Source organism: Silene latifolia, chromosome 8 (assembly GCF_048544455.1).
Source record: "Silene latifolia isolate original U9 population chromosome 8, ASM4854445v1, whole genome shotgun sequence".
Classification (NCBI taxonomy): domain Eukaryota; kingdom Viridiplantae; phylum Streptophyta; class Magnoliopsida; order Caryophyllales; family Caryophyllaceae; genus Silene; species Silene latifolia.
Genome location: NC_133533.1, coordinates 57,808,581 through 57,834,049, shown reverse-complemented (window position 1 = coordinate 57,834,049; position 25,469 = coordinate 57,808,581). Strand labels below are relative to the sequence as shown.

The following is a 25,469-nucleotide window of genomic DNA, read 5'->3' as shown; positions in this document are numbered from 1 at the left end:
CGTTGTTTGGAAAATCTCGTCTTGAACGAGTTGTGAATTTGTCAATTGCTGGATTTTCTGTATGTTTGTAGGAAACCGGGAGTATATGTAATTGCTTTCAAAGCAATGGGGGAGCTGGAAAAGCATTGTAAACCCCCTGGTTAATTCTGCCCTGCGACGGAATTTGCGACGGAAAATGTTGACTTTCTGGTTGACTTTGGGGACACGTGGCTTTTATGAACAGTAGTCTGCGACGGATTTTCCGTCGCAAATATTGACTTTCTGGTTGACTAATGTGCCTACGTGGCCAGTATGAACAGTGAACTGCGACGGAATTTCCGTCGCAAATATTGACTTTCTGGTTGACCATTGTGTCTACGTGGCCTCCCATGAACAGTGAACTGCGACGGAATTTCCGTCGCAATTCCATCTTTTGCGACGGGTTACTGCGACGCTTTGATCCGTCGCATATTTTCCTGTGCAACGGGATTGGCATATTTGCGACGGAGTTTTCCGTCGCTATGGAACCTTTTCTTTGTAGTGTAATGTGTGTAATAATGCAGAGTAAAGTAACTGATTAGGGGGGAATTCGTTTGTTTGGTAAACTAAGACTAAATCAAATAATAAACTTAGAGTAATTCAGATGATTAAAGGTCTCGGGTCAATATTATCTCCACTACCAATTAAGTCAATTGATCATCGAAAGTCTCAAATACCAATTTACCTTCAAGTATCTATTGTGAAATAAATATGCAATATTAATTTCTATTCCTTCTTAAGAGTAGTCAAATAATTCGATCAGCGATATTATAAGACCCTAACTATCCAATAATCCAACACACGCGTGCGAAAAATTCAACCCAATAGCGAAGAATAATGATTAAAGAAACCGATAGAAACAATAATAACCACAACCACGCAGTCACAATTTAATTATATGTTTAATCTCTTCCTAAACCCAAATAATGATAAACTAAATTAATTAGAAGGATAAAGGTTGCTACTTTAATTTAGGTACCAAGCAAACTGAGTCGATAATCTAAACTAGCAAAAGATTGATAATTACTAACACTATTGATCAGATAATGAAAGTAAATAAAAAGCAGAGGAATAAAGAACAAGAGATTAGAACAACACTTGAAAGATAAAGGGTAAAAGACGATCTCACAATAGATTAATCGGTAACTTCAAAAGTTGAACCAAGGAAGGGAGGAATTAGATCCTCATACTAGATCTAAAATAATTAGGTTTTCTGGAAGATTTGCAAAAATCAGAAAGTGTTTTCTAAAAACTAAAAACTAAGCTTAATTACTTTCTCTATAAGGTCAACTAAAAATAATAGCCAAATACCAAATCTCAGAACAAACTGAGTGAAATAATAAAACAAGACATAATAAGGCGAGCTACCATTAGGTCGAATGTGTAACTACAGACCGCGAATGTAGCTCGAATGTTGAGCAAACGTTGCAAACCAATATGACGTTCAGGCACTTTCAGCTCGAATGTTGGGCGAATGTAGCGCGGATGTAGTTGCTGAAATTTCTCTTCCTTCAGTTCGACCTACATTCGCCCCTTACTGGTTGCGTGTAGGTTGCGCCTAGCCTCTTCTTCTTTTTCTTCTTCGTCTTCTCCTCTTTAACCATCAATCTTCACTTTTTTTATTTTGGTCGCACATGGCCTCAAAACCCAACACCATTAACAATCTCCGTGATTAATCAAAGTATCAAAATCATCTTAAATCTCATAAGTTGTCAAGAACAAAGTCGATTGACAAATTACTTCATAAAGCACATCAAAGTCAATCGGAAAATCTCCAATTCGCACAAATTCAACCAAATGAATACCTACTAAATGCATCACATGAAGCCATGAAGGCATGGACGAAAATGGGTAGTACTCTGAATCTGACAATGGGAACCATCAGGTTGTGATGTGCGTAATTGGATATTGGACTCAATGCTTATAGAATGGTACGGGTCGGCTTATCATGTCAATTTATTTTCATACATTTGTTCAAATATTTGTCGACATAATTTCAAGAAATGTATCCAAATGAAAATGAAAATGAAGGGAACGCGAACATTCCTTATCATTTTATTAATTGGACAATGATAGGGTGTCACCGGGTGGCGCCCAAATTAGGTGTCACCCTCTCACATGCATTCTAATTAATTGAAGGGGTCCCCACTCAAACCATGTGAGAGGGACGCTCTTTCATTTTCCTAATTTGAAAGATCCGTTGAAAGAATAATGTAATGTAATGTAATAAATGGCGCCAAAAATGAGCTAACACTCTGCATAACAAGTAGCTCACCTTGACTTGCTAGCAATCAGGGACAACAATCATACCCCTTTCCATTTTAAAAATATCCCAAGCCTTATTATTAATCTTCCCCTTAATTTGTCAGTTGGGAAAAGAGCTCACAAAATGCCGATAGAGACTAAATTGGCCGGTAAAACAAGTTTCTGAGGTTAGATTTGCACAAGGATATATTGGATCTAATTATTGACGTAAATTGGGTTGGTCAAGTTATCTCGAGTCCGGTTAGGAGACTAGGGTTAGCTAATTTTAACTTGGCCATTTACGACTTAGGTTAGGTATGAATCAATCATGTTGAATCTTATAACGATTTGTATCGCAAGGTATTTATATCATAGTACTCGAGAAAAAGGATTACGCATCTGAGGTAGTACCTCAGATCTTGTAATTTTTGAGCATATACACATTTTTTCTGAGCATATTACCATTTATAAATATAGTTTTTGAGCAATATTATATTTTTTAGTGTAATGTTCTAGTAAATGTGTTCAAAAACTTTATACTAAAGCAGAACTCAAAAACTTTAAAATAAAACTCAGAAAATAAACAATAAGAAGTACTACCTCAGATGTATAGTCTATGAACTGATAGTACTCCTAATGAGTTTGGTTTCATGGTAGTCACCCTATATTTCAGAATCCCCTATTTACTAAATAAATAGACATCCTTATAAATTTCTCTTTAAAAAGTATCTTTTTAAATAGGGTAACTAATAACAATTATATATAAATTAACTAAGTAAAGTAACTAAAAATTATAATAATTTATTTCATTAACTTATTATCTTTTCATTAAAATTAATCTTTTCATCAAATTATATTTTTTTAACTAAACTCTAATCTATAATCTTTTAATTAAAATATTTTAATAAAAAAATTGTATCAAACTATATGATTTACTAAATATTTTAATGATTCTATTATTTGAGAATGACTTGACTCATATTATGTATAAAACAAAATTATAAACCGTTTTAATTACTTTCGAGACAAAAAATTGAGAAAATTTATAAATTGGAATCATTAGCTTTGTGGTATAAAAAAATATTATTTACAAAAACGTATTTCAACATGCTACTCAATTCTTTTAGTTATTTCAGTTTCAAATTTTTATTTCTCAAAGCAAAATGCAATGATGAGAAAAATGAACAATTAATGAGATACCACTATTATATATCTAATTTAGTAGAAATAATTATTTTTTATAAATCGTACATTTAATGCGAGGGGTCTAACCTAGTTAAATCATTCACAAAATAGTAGTATACGAGCAAATTATTTGAAGTGAATTAGCATCCATACACTAAATTAGTATACGTACACTAAAGCCACGGGCATCATGGAACAACTAACATAGACTAAACAATCCGTCTCATTGTAGACGAACACTATCCGTCTAAAGTTATAGATGAATAGTGTACCTTTCATAAAATGTAAGTGGGGTATCTATTTCTCACCCACTTAGAGCAACTCCAATGGTTGCTTTTAGGGACTTGCTTGCAATTTTTGTAAAATTTCAAGCAAGTAGCTTACCATTGGAGAGGGAGTGAACAAATGTAGCTTGAAAACATTGTAGCTTTGTCAAACTACATGCTTGACATGAAAAAAAGAAAAGGTAAATTTTTTTATTGGATAAAATTAATAAGGTGGGACCCATATAAGCTACAAAATGTTGTAACTTCCCATTGGAGCGGTGTGTAGCTGAAAAGCAAAACAGCTTAAAAACCGACTTGGCAAATCAGGCTACAATGTATTGTAGCCATCCATTGGAGATGCTCTTAGAGCATCCACAATGGTAAGCTAGTTGCTACTAGCTTACCATTGCCACATAAGATTTTCAAGCTACAATATTTTTAAGCTAGAAACTACTACAATGGTAAGTTACTAGTGTTGTGGCTTAGATGGACCCATATGCACAACAACATTTCCACGTGTATTAGTTTAGTTGGTAGGTTTTTTTTGTAGGACCATTTGAGCTACTACTCCATGGAGCTAGTTCTTTCAATTTAAGCTAGTTCATAGAGTCTTTCCGATGGTTAAGCAAGTAGGCTTAATTTTTTTATTTGCAAAGTTGTCGCTTTTTAGTAACTATTGTAGATCTTTCTATTCATCTATTCTCATTTTATGAGAGAGACACTATCCATTTTGTGTCTCTCTAAAATGAGAATTTTTAAAGACTACTTAAATCATATGTGGCGGCGCATGAAGCTCATGGTCATCTATAAAAAGACAAGTAAATCTTCAATTATCATCACTAAATTAACATCACCATAAACGTGTGAATCAAATAGATCTTAGCCTAATAGTTAAAAAGAGCTATGCAGAACAATACTTCAAGTTTTATGCTTAAACATACATCTTCATCGCCGATATTGTATTTCCCTTATTAGGGGTGTTCAGAATAAATCAAACCGTAATAATCGAACCGCAAAACTGCAAAACCGTTCATTTTTAAGGTTCGATTAACCGAACCGTTTAGACAAAGCGGTTCTTTGAACCGAACCGTTAACTTTATTATGGACAAGGTTCGGTTAAGGTTCGCAATTTTAGATAACCGGTTAATCGCGAACCGAACCGTTCACAAAAAAGTAAGCAAAAAATTAAAATATTATATAAAAAATTGTTCGTTCGTTTAATTTTTTTAGTGTATTCAAATTTAAAATTTCTTAAATTGATTAATGCTAAAGTTTAGCTTATTAACTTTATTGTTGGGTATAATATATAACGAAAATTTAATTAAACTATTAGAAATTTTTTCCAAAAATTAACGAAAACTGGAAAAAAAAAATATAGAACGATTGTCGGTTAACCAACCGAATCAAACAGTTAATAACCGTTTAAAGTGGTTAACCGAATCGTTTATAACCGTTTAACGGTGCGGTTTAGGTTCGAGTTTTGCCGAACCGAACCGCAGTGTGCGACCGAATTAAATTATAGGTTCAGAACCAACCAACCGCGAATGAACACCCCTAACCCTTATAACTCATTTGAAAAAAAAAAAAAAAAAAAAAAAAAAAAACGTTGAAGTACAAAATATTCTTTATTTTGATAACAATAATCGAGTACAAATGAACAATCCATGACAAGCAGCCCACAGTAGAAAATGGCCATAATTAATTCTTACCGACTTACCGTAATTTATTTATTTATAATAATTGTATGAAATAGAAAGCAACTCTTGTCGAAATTGAGACGTCATTAAAAAAGTTCCGTAAACGTGGAACCCCATCACCTCAAGAAAATCCCTTTAAATACACACACACCCTCATTCCCTTCTTACTAACTTCCTACCTTAAATCTCGAACTCTCTCTTCCCTCTTCCCTCTTTTTTGCTCACTTGTACCATCCCTCATTTTTCTCTTAAAATTTCTTATAAATTAAAAATGACAAAAGATGAAAATACAAGCAATAATGAACAAGAAGAATATAGTGAGATAAAAGGGAAGACAAAATTACGTCGTCACGACTCTCTTGACATTGAATCCACTAATGTTAAAGGCCACCATGCTCATGGTTTCAAGGTCTCTTCTATTGTAGTCCCTCCAGAATTTCTTAATTGACCCTTATCTTACCCAACGTATCAATTGACAATTGTCCATTTTATCTAAAAATATTTAATATTTTAAGTAACTCTTTTTTATTTATCACTAATCCCGTATTTACTAAAAGAATAGGAAAACCTTCCAGTTGCCTAAACTACATTTCATATTTTGATAAAATCTCTTATTTACTTTTCTTATTTTGATATAATCCCTTATTTAAAATTTGTTTCTAAGATTTTTGTGATAAAAAAACCGTTCTTTGTATGTTAAATCGTAACTAAATGATATGCTAATAAAAAAAATTATAAACAATTTCATTGATTTTGTTTATAAATATATATACATTTCATGACATTACTCAATTTTTTGAATAATTTTCAAGTTAATTTTTTTTTCAAAAAATAAAAACTCTACAAATACCGCGCATTTATTGTGCGGGATCTAAACTAGTATATATATATATATAAACCAAATAAATAAATTAGTGTATTTTGTCATATGTAATTTATCGAGCAAGTATTATTTTTGATTTTATGTCCTCGATCTTAGGGATTGATTGGATTAGTCATTGGTCATAATATTTAATTTTGTTATCTTATTAGGTTATTTTTTTTTTATTAGCTCCCACATCAACTTTAGATGAAAAATTATGATGACACGTCAGCAACTTTGATTGTTGCATTAAAAAATACATATAATATGATGACTGATTCCGTTATTTCAATGGAATCTACGTATATTAATTTCAAATTTTGTACAAGTTTTTTTTTTGTCTGTACTGGTATTACATTATTGGTGTTAATTTATAATTTATAATTTATAATTATGTCCTTCTTTATCAAAGGAAAAAAAAATACTCCATTACATATTTTTAAGCTTACTCGTAGTATTTTAGTAACTATGATGATTACGAGTTTATGACCCAGCCACTCATAACCTTACAAGGTACTTTGTAATAAGCGGCTTAATTAGTTTTATTTGGACCATTTTTATGTGTATAACCAAGTCATTAATTCATTTTTAGATGTGATATGTAACACAAAATGAGTTTGCTTTATCTGTACGACAGTCTCATTTAGGTGTTTATATAAGATTACGGACTAATTAAATTTGTGAATATGTTGGTGAAATAGGAAATGAGCTGGGCAGTGATATTGTCACTTGCATTCCAAAGTCTAGGGGTGATATACGGAGATATCGGAACATCACCACTATATGTATATGCAAGCACATTTCCTAAAGGAATTAAAGATAGTAAGGACATACTGGGGGTCCTTTCTCTTATTTACTACACGATCACTTTGTTACCCTTAATCAAATACGTCTTCATTGTCTTGAGGGCCAATGATAATGGCAAGGGTATGTTTTTTTTCTTATCTCAAGTTGTTTTAACTCGGAAACAATCACTTGTAGTTACTCTCTTTATTCAAGTCTGTCTATTTCAGTTTATTATTTATATCATTTTAAATTTTAAATATCTCACTCACTCATTTATTTAATATTCTATTTCAAAAAAGTATTTAATTAAAAATAATAATCTACTCACATTTTTTCTGAGGGGATAATCTACTCACATTTTAGTACCCCATATTGTTACGGAGTCTTATATACTCTGTATAAACGATGTAATCATTAACATATAAACCTCATTAGATGATAGTAGTAAATGAGATATCCTATTATAAGACCGTAATACAACATGCAGGGCCGGGTTTGATATTTGAAGTTGTGAACTTAGATAAGACAAATGATTAGTTTTACAAAATATAATTTCCCCTCATACAAATTACTCCTTCCGTCTCGAACATTTGGTATCTATTGTATTTGGCACAAAGACCAAGGAAATGGAAGTGGATGTTTAATAAAAGAATATAATATTATTATTGCATCAACTTATACATTATCTTTTATATATAAAACTTTACCAAAAATAAAAATAGATAACAATTCACTAATACATTTTAAAATAGAAATTAATAACAAATGAGTAAATGACCGGACGGAGGGAGTAATAATGAGAGCAATTGTTTTTTAGTATTAATGAATCTTAGAAGCTAATAAGACGAGGAAGATGGTAAGTAGTAACTAGTAAGCGTTGCTTAGGTCAGATAATTTGGACAAGGTTAGTACATCTCCCCTAAGAAACTAGTAGGGGTGAGTAAAACTGGATATCCGATATGGTTTTGGAAACCGTATTGGATATCTGGTTTTTTAAATCACCTTTTTTAATATCCTTATTCGATACGGTTTTTCCGTATATACGAAAACCATATATCCGGTCTTTTCGTATATTCGGAAACCGTATATCCGGTCTCCGGTTTTCAACCTTACTTATGTAATTTAATACGTAGTATATTTTTTTCTTTTCTACTTGTGATTGTTGGTTTTTTTAGTAACTTAAAAGTGTTTTAAAAAACTATAAGAGTAAATAACTTATAAAGTTTAATACTAATAAGATTTAGTTACCAACATATTGGATATTTTGTGATTTGTGCATATATTTTAATATTTTATTCAAGAAGAAAGGCAACCGTATCGGATACCGTATATCTGGTTTCATATTTTGATGATCTTTATCCGATATGGTTTTTAAAGAACCGTGTCGGATATCCGGAAATTCGTATCGAATATCCGGAAATCCACACACACACACACATATATATATATATATATATATATATTCGTATAGCGTAATGAATACATATAATAAAACCGTATCGTATAATTTTGCTAAGCCCTACAAACTAGGCTCTACCGATTCATCAACCTTGCAACAATATGTTACGTGTGATTAATTAAAGAACATAGTACCAAAATTAGCTGATTAAGGTTAGATCTAGGGAGATCACAACTGCGTTTTCCAACCCAACCTTTCCAAGGCCTTGTGGGGCTACGATTGATACGTTTGAAAAATCTCATCATTTTCCTACATCGTACCATTACCTTAAGGATAGTGGTAATGGCACCTCTCATTTTCCTTACCTTAATAGCTTAATTTGGGATTTGGAGCCTCTTCATTTCCTCTCACAATCTATTTTAATACTCCCTCCATTCAACTCCACTTTACAAGTATTCTATTTCCGTCCATTCAACTCCACTTTACAGGTTTCCTTATTTGGACATGTAAAAGACCTTTCTATCCTTATTGAAAATCTATATTTACAAAAAATGCCATTCATCCCCCACACAAATCCACCATAAAACTCACCTTTATATTTTTTTTAATATCTTTAACCCCACCATTCCCTTTCCCTATGTACTTTTAATAGTTTTTTTAATCCGTTTCTTAATACCCGCGCAAAAAGCAATGTTGCAAAGTGGAGTTGAATGGAGGGAGTAATAATTATCCCTTTCACTCCCATTTTTCCTTTACTTTTATGCGTAAATTGAGAATCGTTAGATGTTGTCAAGATGCGATCCGGACCATTGATAGGAACTTGCCTCTTCAATTTTTTTTAGGAAATGGAGAGAAATTGGGCTCCTTAATTTGTGTACTTAATATCATCTACTCTTGCTTAAGACGATACTATTTGACGGTTAAATATCACCCCATATGCGTATATAGAACAAATCTTTTACCTTTTTAAATACATTCTGCTTTTGTCCTATTTGTTTCACATGGATATATTTGACTCGTTTTAAGCTAAAGACAGATAGTGCCCGTCTTACAAGAATTTGTGAATAATTAATATAACCTTTTATAAAAAAAAAATACTTGTAGTTCTTAATTCGATTATAACATGGAGAAGAAATTAAAAATTGAGGAGATTTTACTTTTATGTAGGATATATATTTCTCATTTTACATTTATGATAACAAGGTGATTTTCGATTTATATATTTTCTCAGTATGATAACCGTCTCACTATTCCTAAATGATGTTTACTTATAGCCCACTTATTTAACCTGCTACTCATGTTATCCTAAAGTTCTTTTTTTTTTTTAAGGAAAAAGACCCCAAAGGGCACTATTTCAATAACGATAAATCAAAGATTAATTGAAGTTTAAAGCTTAATATATTAATATAATAATATATTAAGTGGAGTTTTTGGTTTAATTAATTGAATTACATTGTTGACTTCAGAAATTTATTTACTTTGTAAAATATATAGGTGGAACGTTTGCATTGTATTCACTCTTATGCCGAAATGCAAAGGTTGGTTTACTACCAAGTACACAAATAGAAGATCAACAAGTGTCTAATTACCAACTCAAGTTACCAAGCAATCAACTAGGCTTATCTTTGAAGCTCAAGAAATTCTTAGAAAATAGCATTGTTTCCAAGTACATACTTTTGATTGTCACTATGCTTTCAACCTCCTTGGTTATTGGAGACGGTGTTCTCACTCCCTCAATCTCAGGTTTGATTCCTTATTCTATAATTTGTAATCTCATTAATCAAAACTTAATTACACAAGTAGTTTAAAATTTGAATTTATCATGTTTCGATTTGTAAAATGAGTCACTTGTTCATAACTGTCTGCATAAAATCAGTGTCAAAGCCAAGATTTAAAGTTAGGGAGCGAAAAAGTTTTAGCCGGACAAACGAGTAAATTAAACTATAAAAAAAATCAAAAATTCTAACTACATATCGAAATTTACAAATTCCAGTAGGAGCAAGTACTCCGCTAATTGCTAACCCCCTGAATTCACCACTGCATAACATATACTCCTAACTATTTTAGCATGAATGTAAATCCCTAGTTTATTAAGGTATAACCACATTTTATAATGGTTTTGCCATATACTAAAACTCATATTTTTGGATGACAAGGAATTCACAGCCGCTTTATATAAGTCAGATTTTGGTGGTCATCGTGAACATTTTTTGATATGATTGCAACATGGTACAAGTGACATAATTAAGTATAATATAATGAAAAGTTGAATAAACGTAGCTAGCCATGGTTGGCAAATAATTCAAAGACGTGAAAAGATTGATTACGAGATGACAAATTGACAAGATATGTCCACGTTTGGCTTAATTACCATTGTATTCCAAAGTCATGTACTTTGTTTATCTATAAATAGTTAAATATATATACATTTATTTCATATCAAAGTCAAAAGAAAGAAAAAGAAATGGAAACAAACGTACGTTTTTATATTTTCTTAAGGTGGCTTACATAATTATTAATTCCTAAGCATCTTTCTCTTTTCCCTCCATAATTCTAGGCTTTTTTTTTATTAGATTTAGAAAGGAACTCAAGACAATTAGTGACTTTTTACTTTTTTATTGTCGTGATCTAGCTACGCGCGCACTTACAGACGCACCTGTGTTATCTAATTTCGCTTGAGTTTGACAATAATGAACTATATAATTATGTACTAATAATGTTTTATGGATGTTATTCTAAACACGATAAATTTCTTACAGTTTTATCTGCGGTAGGAGGATTAAAGGCGGCTTCAGCATCCGTTTTTACGGAAGGTAACATTATACACTTATTAACTCACACGTACCTATGGTAGCAGGAATCTTTAGTTTACTCTCGCAGTTGTATATCTATCTGTTCAATTATAGATCATGAAAATACTGTATTAAATTATAAATGGTATAATTATTAGTGCAAATTGTACAAAATATTACACAGTAAACAAGATTTCTGAGTACTGTTCCCTCAACATGGGATGTATCTAGCCTTGAACATGTTCTCCCTTGCTTATATACATTATCTAGTTCCACTTGAGTTCTGTTCTCTTACAGCATTTTGATTTAAATTGCAAGCTTAGTGTTAATAATCACAAGGAATATATTGGTAAAGCTGTCGATTTTAATCTATATATATTTTTCGGATCTTGTGTTATACACTTATAATACGAGTATATGAGCAATGAGCAAGTTGAATTCCCTTGATCTAGTTGTTAATATTTTTACGGAATGCATTATTTCATTTTAACATTATGAGGTCTTAACTATTAAGCATCCACTCCACTTAAGGTTCCTCGGCCGCTGGTTGCTTTGCCAAGTGCTACTAATAGATGATCTATTTAATCGTAAACATTGAACATCCGTAGTTGCAGGGGCGGCTATGACCAAGTGCGGGCTGAGCGCGCGAACTGGGCCTCCAAATTTTTGGGCCCCATGTTCGTTTAAAGTATGAAAACATTAGTCATATATACATAATAATCTCCATGTATATTAACAAAAGTGTGATAGCACATTGGTGAATGCATGTTTCAATTGCCCAAGCCACCTGAGTTCGAGCCTTGCCATAACCATTTTAAGTTAATATGATGTCCGTATTTCTTATATTGTGAAGTAACAGTCGATGCAACATTCCTAACATCTAACTCCTCGACCCCACAATAGTTAAAAGTGCTTTGAGTTACAAAACTTATAAGCTTACATAAATCCTAATGTGGTGGCCTCTTATTCATGATCTATAGGAAGAGTGGTGTGGATATCAGTTGCAATCCTGATCTTGTTGTTCTCAGTCCAACGATTTGGGACCGACAAAGTAGGATATTGTTTTGCACCAATTGTTAGTGTTTGGTTCGCGCTGAATGCTGGAATTGGACTCTACAATTTCATCAAATATGATCCTACTGTTATCAAAGCGGTTAATCCGTGGTATATCATCCAGTATTTCATGAGAAATGGTAAACAAGCTTGGATTTCGCTTGGTGGTGTTGTACTTTGTGTCACAGGTTTGCAAGCTATTCACCTTTTTTAGTTTAATTTAACAAATCAAGTGTATGATCGACATGCATGCATGTACTACCTCCGAAATCCTAATGCTTACAATATGTGACAGGAACCGAAGCATTGTTTGCAGATGTGGGTCACTTCTCTGTAAAGTCCATTCAAATAAGCATGTCTCTGGTTGTATACCCTGCCCTTATGTTAACTTACTCCGGCCAAGCTTCTTACCTCCGATTGCACCAAGACGACGTTACTAATGCCTTTTACAATTCTATACCAGGTTTATTTACGCCCTTATATCTGTTTGATAGTTTAATTTCATATACACATGTTTTTTTTAGATCAGTATATTGTCTAATGCGTCAACTGAAATTATGTACGAATCATCCTAATGCTTACAATATGCATGTTACAGGTCCATTGTATTGGCCAATGTTTGTTATAGCAGTTCTATCAGCAATCATAGCCAGCCAAGCTATGATTTCCGGGACATTCTCCATCATTCAACAATCTCTTGCTCTAGGATGTTTCCCACGTGTCAGTGTCGTTCACACCTCGGATAAGTTTGAAGGACAAGTTTACATCCCTGAAGTTAACTATATCATCATGACTGCTAGTGTTATTGTCACTTTGGCCTTCAGAACTACCGAAAAGATTGGAAATGCCTATGGTATGATTCGTATACTAGCTACACCAAGTAGCATTTTATGTCGTGTGAAAGTGTTTATTCCGGCTAGAATACTCTTAACTAATTACAATTGGACTAAGCAAAAAACTTATTGTCTGGCCGTGTAAATCGATGTCTAATAAGCGATCAATGTATTGCAGGAATTGCTGTGGTGTTTGCTGAGGCAATTACATCGTCGTTCATGATTCTGGTTATGCTAGTAATATGGAAAACAAACATAATAATAGTGATCGTGTACGTGTGTTGCATTATGTCAGTAGAGATGATTTACTTGACTTCAGTGCTCTATAAATTCCCCCATGGAGGATACTTCCCAATCGCCTTCGCATGCCTTTTGTTAGCCATAATGTTTATATGGAACTATGTCTACCGTAAAAAGTACTACTATGAAGTGGAGAACAAAGTTTCCCCCGAAACCTTAAGGGAGATCACTAGTCAGCGCAATTTTTGTCGCATTCCTGGGTTGGCCATCTTCTACTCGGAACTAGTTCATGGAATTCCTCCAATTTTTGAGCATTATGCTGGGAATGTCCCTGCTTTGCAATCTGTTGTTGTCTTCGCCTCGATCAAATCATTGCCCGTCAGCACAGTACCAGCCGAGGAACGGTTTTTGTTCCGTAGAGTCAACCCAAGAGAACTCTATGTCTTTCGTTGTGTCGCCAGGTACGGGTACACGGATGCTCGAAATGATGATGAGCCATTTGAGAGGCTCCTAGTGGAAAGGCTTAAGGAGTTTATGAGAGACGACTTTTGGATTCACGCTAGTAGTAAGCAAATTGAACAACAACAAGGTGATGTAGTGGAAATGATTGAGGATGAGCCAGAGAACGAGTACATTCGCAATGGCGAAAATGAAGAGGAGATAATGAAGTCTCAAGAAGCAGAGTTGGAAAGAGAAATCGAAGTGATTGAGAGAGCTTCTCGTGTCGGGATTGTACACTTGATGGGTGAGAGTGAGGTTATTTCCGGCAAAGGAGCCGGGTTAGGGAAGAGGATTGTGGTCGATTTGGCGTATAATTTCATTAAGCGGAATTTAAGACAAACGGACAAAACTCTTGACATTCCACGAAAGAGATTGCTTAAAGTTGGAATGACATACGAGCTCTAAAAACAAGTGTGTAAACTATGTCGGGTTTCTAAGTGTGAAAAAAATAACGTTTCTGATCAATTGAAAGATATAGGCATATAGCCATATTGGCGTGAGTACATAGTTACATACTCCCTATTCCTTCTGTCTCATTCATTTGTTTAACTATCTTCTATGTAAGAGGTATCTTAATCATAGGTAAACAAACGATTGGGATGGATGGAGTACTTCTAAGTGAAGATATGTATTGTTTCTAACTTAGTAATGTATTTTCCGTTTTTTTGGTGTGTTATTTGCCTCGTTTGTGTATAAACATTGAATAAGAACATGCTTAATCAGTAGAAAATCAAGGTGAATGTATAATATATGTGTACTTTCTATTGATTTCTTTTGTCTGAAGCAAGACCAACTCCTTTTGTAAATATACCATCGTTCTTATTTTGGTAATTTATGACCTTATCATTGTTTTATATGGTAAGACAATTTTCGTAATCTCTCCCAAATCTTTTCATGACCTATAACCACACTAACCTTGCTAGATTATTTCCATATGAAGTAAATTTACAAATGTACTTGTTATAATAAATCTTTATTATTGGCGTACCTATATCAAACCTCCTCTCCATATTTGGTCCTAACGAAGCGGAACCGGAACCCCGATTTTCAAACATATTTCTTGCATAATACTCTTTTTACATTAAAGGCCGTCGAAGGTATGTACTCAGTATTCGTATGTATTCTGTGGTGAGCCGAAGTCGTATGCTCCCAAAAATAAATAATAAGTCCTATTACCTTAAACTATATAGTAGAGGTAAGTCGGGTGTCGAATCCGCAGGGAAGGCGATGTAATTAATGTGTAGAAAATAAAGAGTAAAAGTAACAATAATATTTTGTTGATTGAATAAGCTAATGACTAATAAGACAAAGTAATAAAGATGATTAATTCAGATGATTAAAGGTCTTGGGTCAACAAACATCCACTATCAACAAATTAATTGGTCTTCAATTGTCTTTAATCCAATTACTCTCAAGTACTCTATTGCGGAAATACAAGTTTCCTTCTTCCTCTTAAGTTTAATCAACTAACTCGAAACGTGATATTAGAAGACCCTAATTATTGAACAATCCAATCCACACGTCTAGATTTAATCCAACAGCAGCATTAACAATCCAAGGAAGCAATAAAGATAACGATCTTTAACACACACGGTTAACGATTCGAATTATATGTTTAGTCTCTACTTCATCCTAATAATGATGAAATAACGCATATAAATTATTAGGGTAAAGTTTGTTACTTTAGTCTAGATTAATTGAACAATTACGGATTCAATTTCTAAACATGCAATAGATTAATGAAAACAATCACTAATTGATCAGATCAACAAAAGAAACAATAATCATAAAATTAGAGCAAGAGACATAAACAATACTTGAGAAAAAAAAGAAAGAAAGAACAATCTCACAATTAATTAGTTGATAGCTGCAATTGTTGATCCAAGAAAGGGAGGGTTAGTTCCTCATAATTTTCTAAGTAAAAGATGAATTAGGGTTCTAAGAGTTCTCCCCAAATTACAAAGTATGAATGATAATATGAATGATAATAACTAAGTAAAACAAATAGGTCTTTTATTAAAACAAATAACAAAACACGGAATTAAAGTTCCTGTCCGTCTTCAGTACTGGGCGGCTAGCCCAGAGTCAGACGGCTCGCCCAATGCTCGCCTATGCTCCGTACACACATCTTTCTTCACTTTGGTTTCTAGCCATTGTCAACAAACTTCACTCGGTGCCGCTTCACTTCCCGCACTCGGCATAACTCGGTGTAAATTGGCCATATAAGCATGATATAAACATGACACATAAATACATATTACGTCCCATTAAACACCGCTTTTAGCTATTGAAATAACACTTTATCAACCGACAAACCATGTACAAAACCCGTCTTATCAACTTCCCCACACTTAGATCTTTACTCGTCCTCGAGTAAACTCAAAGACTCATTACAAGCTTATACCAACACCGATCCGCATAAACATAGGAAGCTAACAAGACTCACCATGAAACTCTTGTAAGACGGTCTCCAACACAGCACAAGGAGATCAAATAGCATCGGAAGAAGTTTTTTTTCATTACCTAAATCTCTCATTTTGCCTAGAGTGCCCGCCCTTGCGGGTTTTCACTCTAGTATATCATTTTTTTTCATCTCACCTCTAATTTCAGTGGCACGCAACGCGATTCTTCATTTTTTCCGGAGTGCCCTTTCGGGTTTTCACTCCGTCCTCGGCCACATCCCAATTTTTGCCTAGGCGCCCTTTCGTATTTTCACCCAGCCGGGATACTTTTCCTTTTTCTTTTTTTCAATTTTTTTTTGCTGAAATAAATAACCGAAATAAAAGCGCACAATTACAAATGAGTACAAATCGGAACGATTTTCCCTCTCACACTTGAATGAAACATTGTCCTTAATGTTGCAAGGACACAATAAAAGGAAAAAAAGGAGAAAAAAACACACCTCATAGAAGAAATCGCCAATGGCGAGAGAAGTCAACCAACATGCCTCAACACCACATGAAATAGAGCAATCCACGCACCACACCACCTCCCCACACTTGGCCATTAGCATCCTCCATAAAGTACAATAACAACAAGGCTGCTAGAACACATTTTGTTGATGATGTCAAGTTTCATTTGTTATTTAATTGTTTGCCTCTTAGTTAAATTGTTTAGCAAAATTGAAGCTATTGATGATCAATCAAAGAGTCTACAAGCTAATCAAAGTAACAATGATCAAGATGAAGGCAAGACAAGAAAGCCCATTGCCTAGAATGAATGTTGTAAACGAGGTAGTTAAACATATCCTCTTTAACCATATATGATTGCAAAACCATGCAACAGTTCCTGTGACTGTTGCACCATTGTTTCTGGTACTAACGTATGGAGAATTTTCGGGAAAATTCACAAGTGTTTGAAATTCTTTAAAAAGTTTTTCTATGTTCAAGTGGAACATTATTTCAAAACTGAAGAACAAAAAGAACAAAAATAATATGCTTGCACAATAATTTAAAGATGCCAATCCCATTTGTGCAAGTTGTTTTTCATGCTAAAAATAGGTCTTATGCTTTTTCTATTTGTCGCAAAATTGTGAGTTCCCATAAATTTTATGGAAAACACTCCTTTGCCTCTGAAAATTGCAGCCACCTTGAGCCTCACAAACCTGATTGTTCTTTTATAATTTTAAATGAAAATGTATACTACAAACCTATGGATTTTAGATTAAAGAAGTGTTAAGATCCTTCTCTTACACACTTCCTTTCTCTATAAATAGCCACTTCATTTATCATTTATTGCAAGACTTTTCAGAACACTCATTGTAAAACATTTGCAAAATCATTTCAGCATTTTAAGCTTTGTTCTTCAAATATTTGCAAAACCGTTTCCCGTTTTCAAAAGTCTTCACTTGTTTTTCAAAGCTCTAAAATCTCCAAATATCGGTTAAACTTAATCATTGCATAAAGAATATGTTCAATGATTCTCGTGTTTAGGTCTTAATTGTAATCTCCATGTTCTTAAGTGAACCACTGAGATTCTGACTCTATAAACCGTTGAGATAGAACTTTGAGTCTTGAAGCGGAGTAGCTTTGAGCAAGGGAAAGTCTTGAAGCGGAGTAGCTTCAAGCAATTGCAACCGGAGTAGGTTGGCGAGTTATTTTCATTGTAAGGGGTTTAGTTAAGTTTGAATAAATTTCTAAACAAGCAATAAAATAACGGTTGGACGTAGGCTCCGGAGTAGGAGCTGAACCAATTTTTAAAACATCGTCTTGTTTGTTTATTTACTTTTACATTCGTTTATCCTTTGCATTTTTATCTACCTATCTCGTTGCAGTCTTTGTGCAACAAATACCATCATATCTTGTTGCATAGACCTGCTGTACCTCTTGTGAACTTACTATCCATTAAGTTTCTCAAGTTAGTACTTAATAGTTTTTACTTGTGTTTCTTTTTAACCAAGTAAAAGAGAAAATTTTTAAAAGATACACCTAATTCACCCCCTCCCCCTCTTAGGTGTTCAATCGTTCTTAACTCTTCAATTGGTATCAGAGCCTCGTGCTCTTGATATTGGTTAAAACCAAAGAGTTGATCCCATAGTTATGGACGATTCGAAACACACTAAGTATCCCATCTTTAAGGGAGAAAACTATGCCTGGTGGAAACATCGCATGGAGCACTATGTTAAAAGTACGGACTATGAATGTTGGTTGATCATTCAAAATGGTCCCCTCAAGATTGAGGTGACTAATGCCGATGGCACTAAGTCCCTCAAAAGTGAGGACAAATATGTTGAGGCCGATTATAGAAAAGTCGAGAAAAACTCTAAAGCCATGTCCATCCTTCAATATGGCATCGGTGAACAAGAGATCAACCGGATATCCGGATGTGACTCGGCAAAGGAAATTTGGGACACCATAAATCTTGCTTATGAGGGAACGTCACAAGTCAAAAAGTACCGTGTTGATCTTCTCATGCAACAATATGAGATGTTCAACATGGGAAAAGATGAGTCAATTAATAGCTTGTCTTCTCGTTTCTTTAGTATTGTTAATGACCTCAAGAGTCTAGGTAGAAACTTTGAATCCGAGGATTTAGTACGTAAAATCCTTCGTAGCCTATCTGAAAAATGGCAACCGAAGGTTACGGCTATTGAGGAAGCTAAAGACCTCTCTTCGCTATCCCTTGATGAACTTATGTGCTCACTCATGGCTCATGAGTTAACTCTCATGAAGCGTTCCGGTGAAAGCTCTAAAGGGAAAGGACTTGCTCTTTATGCTCTCTCAAGTGATGAGGAGGATGAAGATGACGAGTTTGCAATGTTCACTAAAAACATTGTTGGCATGATTAATGGTCGAAACTCACAAAGGTCTAATAACTATACTAGCAAATGACGCTTTCCCAAAAGAAAGTCTACTTCCACTGTTGGTTGCTTCAAATGTGGTGACAAAGGCCACTAAATTAAAGAATGCCCAAAGTGGAATGACATTAAGTCTAAAGAAAAGCGTGAGTTTGCTAAAAGAGAATACAAAAGCAAAGTAATGACTGCCATTTGGGGAATGTCTGATTCTGACGAGGACGATGTCCTTGAGGAAGAATTGGATGCCAAACTTAGCATCTCGTCTCAGTCAAGCAATGATGTTCCAAAGTCAAGAAAGAAAGAAAGTGTCAAATGTCTTAAGGCTCACTCCGTGGACTCAGATTCAGATTCTGACATTGAGGTAAATAAGCTCAAGAAAAAGGTTCGATCTTTCTCTAAAGACAAAATTTGTCATCTCATAGACCAATTCATTGATAAGTGTCGTGTCCAAAGCAATAAATTAGAGGCTATGCAAACTGAAATTGAAGACATAGCCGAAGAAAATGTTGGTCTAAAAGAATGTCTAAATGAGGTAGATCAACCTAGTTCATCATCGAGTCTTGAAAAGGAGATTAAAAGGCTCCGAAAACAGAATCTGTTTCTTGCTAAAAGAGTTGATGAAATACATGCAACAAATCAATGCAATGTTGCATGTGTGTCTAACAAGGGAGAAGAGTCCTTTGACAAAGCTGTGTCCTCACTAACCAAAGAACGTGACCAACTTTTGATTGATCTTGCAACATGTCAAAATGAAAAAGAGGATCTTGTCAAAATTTCTGAAATGCTAAATGATGAGTCAAGTCATGTTAAAAGTGCTTTAGATCGAGTGCAAAATTCAAATGATGATCTTCTCGTTCAAATTGAAACTCTGAAAAAGGTTGAACAAATCCATGCAACAGATGATGCAACTGTTGCATCTGAGTCTATGAAGGAAATTGAGACTCTCACAAAACATGTGTCTTCACTAACTAAAGAACGTGACTCTCTGTTAGCTGACCTTACCTTGTGCAAAAGAGATAACAAGCAACTTGAGCAAATTGGCTTATTGCTTAGTGATGAAGTGAGACATGCTAAACATGCGTTCGACAAAGTAGGTCAACTAAATCTTAACCATCTTGCTAAAATTGAAAAACTAACCAAAGAGCTAGATGAGGCTAAGATGTTCTATTTGAAATGGGAAGGAAGTCAGAATGTCTTGAAGTTTCTTCTAAAACAATCTCAAGAATATGAAAACCGTGAAAAAATTGCTGGACTTGGTTTCAAATGCAACAGTTCTACGCACTGTTGCACTCGAAACCAAAACCCAAGCGTAACTGATTTTCGAAGAAGAAAGTATGCTGGCCTTCCTGAGTACATTATCTGCAATTACTGTGATAAAACTGGTCATGGGTTCAATGGTTGTGAAAAGAGAGTCCTTGACCTAGAAAGAAGTACTAAAGTGGTTAAACATGTTTGGATTAAAAAGAAAGAAGTCAAGAAAGTTGTTGTCAAAACTAAACGTTTGATTTCTTATAGGCATTAGTGAAAGGCAGCAGCAATTGGTACTTAGACAGTGGATGCTCTCGTCACATGACGGGAGATGAAAGCCAATTCCTTTCGCTAGAAGCCTACGATGGTGGCATGGTGACTTTTGGTGACAACAAACGAGGTGAAATCATTGGTATTGGAAACGTTGGTAAGTCAAAGTCACTATGTGTCGACAAAGTGTTGCTTGTCAAAGGTTTAAAACACAATCTTCTAAGCATATTACAATTGTGTGGTCGAGGTAACATCGTTGAATTTCTTGCTAGTGAATGTAGAATAATTGATGGAAAAACTAGAGAACTCATTCTTGAAGGTAAACGTGTCAAAGATGTTTACATGACTAACTTATATTCATTGTCAAGTCAAACTTTATCATGTATGAGTGTTCACAAAAATAACCCTTGCTTTGGCATAAAAGGTTGGGTCATGTTAATGCTAAAACCCTTAATACTTTCAAGAAACTTGACCTAGTAGATGGCATGCCCAACATGAAATTTGAGTTTAAATCACTTTGTGATGATTGTGTTAGAGGTAAACAAGTTAAATGCTCCTTTAAATCCAAAAATTGTGTTAGCACTTCTCATGTCCTTGAACTTGTTCATATTGATTTATGTGGACCCATGCGTATTGTTAGCAAGGGTGAAAGTCTCTATATTTGTGTGATTGTAGATGACCTTTCAAGATATGTTTGGCTACTTTTCTTAAGTTCTAAAGACCAAGCAATTGATGAATTCTTAATTTGGGTTAAAATGGTTCAAAACAAATTTGGTCTAAAACTTGCATCCTTAAGATCCGACCATGGAACCGAATTTGAGAATTCATCATTTGAGGACTATTGTAATGATCATGGTATTAGCCATAATTTTTCGGCCGCAAGAACCCCTCAACAAAATGGCGTTGTGGAACTCTTGAATCGAACTCTTGAAAACATGGCTAAGACTATGATCATTAGCTCTAAAGTACCAAAGAACTTTTGGGCCGAGGCCGTAAACATCTTGTTACATCTACAACCGAGTCATGATTAGGAAAATAATTAATGAAACACCTTATGAATTACTACGAGGAAGAAAGTCTAACATCTCACATTTAAAATGCTCTGGTATTAAATGCTTTGTTCACAACAATGGCAAAAACAACCTAGGTAAATTTGATGCTCGTAGTGATGAAGGAGTATTTGTTGGTTATTCTAGTCATAGTAAAGCTTACAAAGTTTACAACAAAAGGACTATGAAAATGGAATAAAGCGTTCATGTAATATTTGACGAATCTAGTCTTTTTATGTCTAATGAACAGGCTGATGATGAAGAGAAGGATGATGATTTCGACATTGGAATGATTTGTCATGACAAGGACATGGTGGAAGAGGTTGAGGAAGTTGTGCAACAAAATCGAGCCTCTGTTGCATGAAGAAGGCGCCAAAATTCAGGGGGAACTAACCCTTCCTCATCTTTAAATAGAGCTAACTCATCCAGGGGAATGAGGATGGTAGTGAACCATTCACTACTCAAACATAAACTGATCCACAATCACCCTCACAAAATCACCCTCATGCAACAGTCACTGCAACTGTTGCATCAGAACCAAATGAAACAAATGAAGCCTCCAACACCATTGTTCTAAGAAAATGGAAATACCAAAGCTCCTATCCTCCCACAAATCAGACTAGTGACCTTGAATCAGGAGTAAAAACCAGGTCATCCTCCAAAACTTTTGTGCCTACAATGCCTACCTCTCACAAATCGAACCTAGCCACATCACCATTACTCTTAAAGACTCATGTTGGGTGACGACCATGCAAGAGGAGCTAGATCAATTCAAGAGGAATGAGGTATGACATCTTGTCTCTAGACCATCTAATCGTACTGTAATTAGTACTATATGGGTCTTCCGCAATAAGCTTGATGATAGTGGAGAAATCGTAAGGAATAAAGCTAGACTAGTGGTGCATGGTTATAACCAACAAGAAGGAATCGATTATGATGAAACCTTTGCATCGGTAGCTAGGCTTGAGGCCATACGAATACTCATAGCTTTTGCATCACATCAGGGTATTAAACTTTTTCAAATGGATGTAAAAACCGCTTTCCTAAATGGTTATCTAAATGAAGAAGTTTTTGTTGAACAACCACAGGGCTTCATAGATAATGTTTTTCCTAACCACGTCTATAAACTTGATAAAGAATTTTATGGTTTGAAACAGGCTCCTAGAGCTTGGTATGATAGGCTTTCAAAGTTTTTATTGAAAAATGGATTTAATCGTGGTTCGGTTAATAAAACATTATTTATCATGTCACAGTGCGATGAACTGTTGCTTGTGCAAATGTATGTTGATGACATTATTTTTAATGCAACAAGTGAAGTTCTTTACAAATACTTTTCGGATCTAATAAACTCTGAATTTGAAATGAGTATGATGGGAGAACTAGGATTTTTCCTTGGTTTCCAAATCAAACAAAGTGAACAAGGCACCATGATCCATCAACAAAAGTATTGGAAGGAAATAAGTTTGGGTTGACTAATGCCAAATCCGTTGCTACACTAATGGTATCTAATATTAAACTTGATCAAGACCAAAATGGTAAGAGTGTTAGTGAAACGGTGTATCGAGGTATGATTGGTTCATTAATTTATTTAACCGCTAGTCGACCCGACATTCAATTTAACGTATGTTTGTGTGCTTGTTTCCAATCAAATCCTAAGGAATCACACTTTAAAACCGTAAAACGGATTTTTAAGTATTTGATTGGAACACAAGACTTGCATCTTTGGTATCCATCTCATTACGAACTTGATCTTGTAGGATTCTATGATGCGGCTTACGCGGGCAGCACGGTGGACATAAAAAGCACATCCGAAATTGCTACATTCACGAGCCCTTGTTTAACCACTTGGGCATCCAAGAAGCAAAACACGGTATCATTGTCCACGGCTGAAAGTGAATACAACAGTGCAGCGCTCTGTTGCATACAAATCATTTGGGTTCGTCGACAATTGCACAACTATGGTATGATCTTCGAAACAACTCCGATATTTTGCGATAATACTAGTGCAATTAACATTTCAAAGAACCCAATACAACATTCACGTACTAAACATATTGAGATTAGGCATAATTTCTTACGTGATTAAGTCGAAAAAGGAACAATTAGTCTTAACTTTTGTAAAACAGAAAATCAAATTGCGGACATTTTTCCAAAACCGTTGGAAAGAGAACAATTCGTAAAACTTCAGTTGGAAATTGGTTTGTTGGGTGTTATGTGACTCTAATGAATTTATTTTTCCTATATGATTGACTAGAAAAAGGGATGTACATGTCTAAAGTTTTAAAATGTCAAAATCTCCAACATGCAAAATGGACCGAGAATTTTAATTAAAATCTTGCACTTGCATGTGAATTATTTCCTTGAGCCTCTCAACTTCACCTTATTTCAAATCAATATAATCCCTCCACCTAGCCCACTTTTTGAGCATCAATTCTTCACTCTTGTACTCAACTAGCTCTCATTACCCACACCCTCACTAAGCCAACCGATATTCCTATTAACTCTTTATAAAGAATACATTGCCAAAAAAAAAGGCCACCCAATCCGCTGCATATATCGAAAAATCCGACAAAACCCAACCGTCCCCTACCAAGCCTGCAACAGTCAAGTCCACTGTTGCATGAAAGAAAACCATGACATGCAAAGGGCGAGGTCGTGGTGGATTAAAGAGGAGTCCCCAAATTTCAATGATCAGACTCTAATGTCGATATTGATTCTGAGAAAGATAAGCTTACACTTAATGAATTGGCAAGTGAAATCAACAAAGAGAAAGTGATCGTTGAAGATGTTTTTGAAGAAGTGGTTGTTATCGAAAAAGGAAAAGAAAAGGAGAATGTTGATGATGTTGAGAAAGAAAAAGAAGCTGAAAGTATTGTTGAAAAGGAAGTTGATGTCGAAAAAAAAAAGGAGAAAGATAGAGTGAGTAAAAAAAAATGTTGAAAACGAAAAGGAAACTGAATGTGGGAAAAATGATCATATTGCTGAAAATATGGATACTCCAGTCGAAAAATCAGAAAAGGAGGTTATGCATGAAGATGAGTTCATCCCAAATGATGAACAAATTGATGAACCAAACAATTATGACAAGGTACTTGATAATGGTCTTGATGCCCTCTTTACCGAAAACCCCCAATTCCAAATCCAAATCCAAAATCACATAACTTTTTGGTGATGGTGATGCACCACTTGTTGAATCTCATCTTAAACCAAACACAAAACCCAAACCCATTACCAAAAGAAAATGAGGATCAAATCCCAAAGCGGCCAAGAAGCTTAAGTGTGGTGCAACAGTTGGATCAACTGTTGCAATGGGTCCGGTAAATGCGAAGTTAGATAAGCTTTTGACCATTGTGACTAGGCTTGCTGGCAATAATGAGACCCTTAAAAAGTAAGTTGTTGCGCTTAAAACCATCAATGAATATCTCATAGAGCGTGTCCAAATCCTTGGAAGAAATGTTCCCGATGATGATGAACGAACCATCTTTTGCCCAAATTGCCTTCCTAACCCTTTTGGCTTCTTGTCTTAATATCTCATGTAATCTGTGAACTGTTTTTAAGTTTTTTTCGAACAATTTGCTGGTGGTTTATCCTGTACTACTTGAACATGTTTTCATCCTTCTTTTGATGATGTCAAGAAAGGGAAGTATGTTAATTATGTGTTTATGTTCATTCAATGACTCTTAGGCTAACGTTCACCGTGGAAATGTCTTAGCTATAATGATTAGATGTT

The 25,469-nt window shown here is 34.6% G+C and overlaps 1 protein-coding gene across 1 annotated transcript; it reads left to right on the top strand.

The window, feature by feature from the left end:
* Positions 1–5,616: 5,616 nt before the first annotated feature.
* LOC141594374 (potassium transporter 5-like) lies at positions 5,617–14,389 on the top strand. Its single transcript, XM_074414441.1, has 8 exons — positions 5,617–5,819; positions 6,974–7,199; positions 9,952–10,200; positions 11,217–11,270; positions 12,230–12,490; positions 12,598–12,765; positions 12,901–13,155; positions 13,314–14,389. Exons 1-8 carry the CDS (start codon positions 5,682–5,684, stop codon positions 14,279–14,281), a joined length of 2,319 nt encoding a protein of 772 aa, XP_074270542.1. The 5' UTR covers positions 5,617–5,681; the 3' UTR covers positions 14,282–14,389.
* Positions 14,390–25,469: the final 11,080 nt, after the last annotated feature.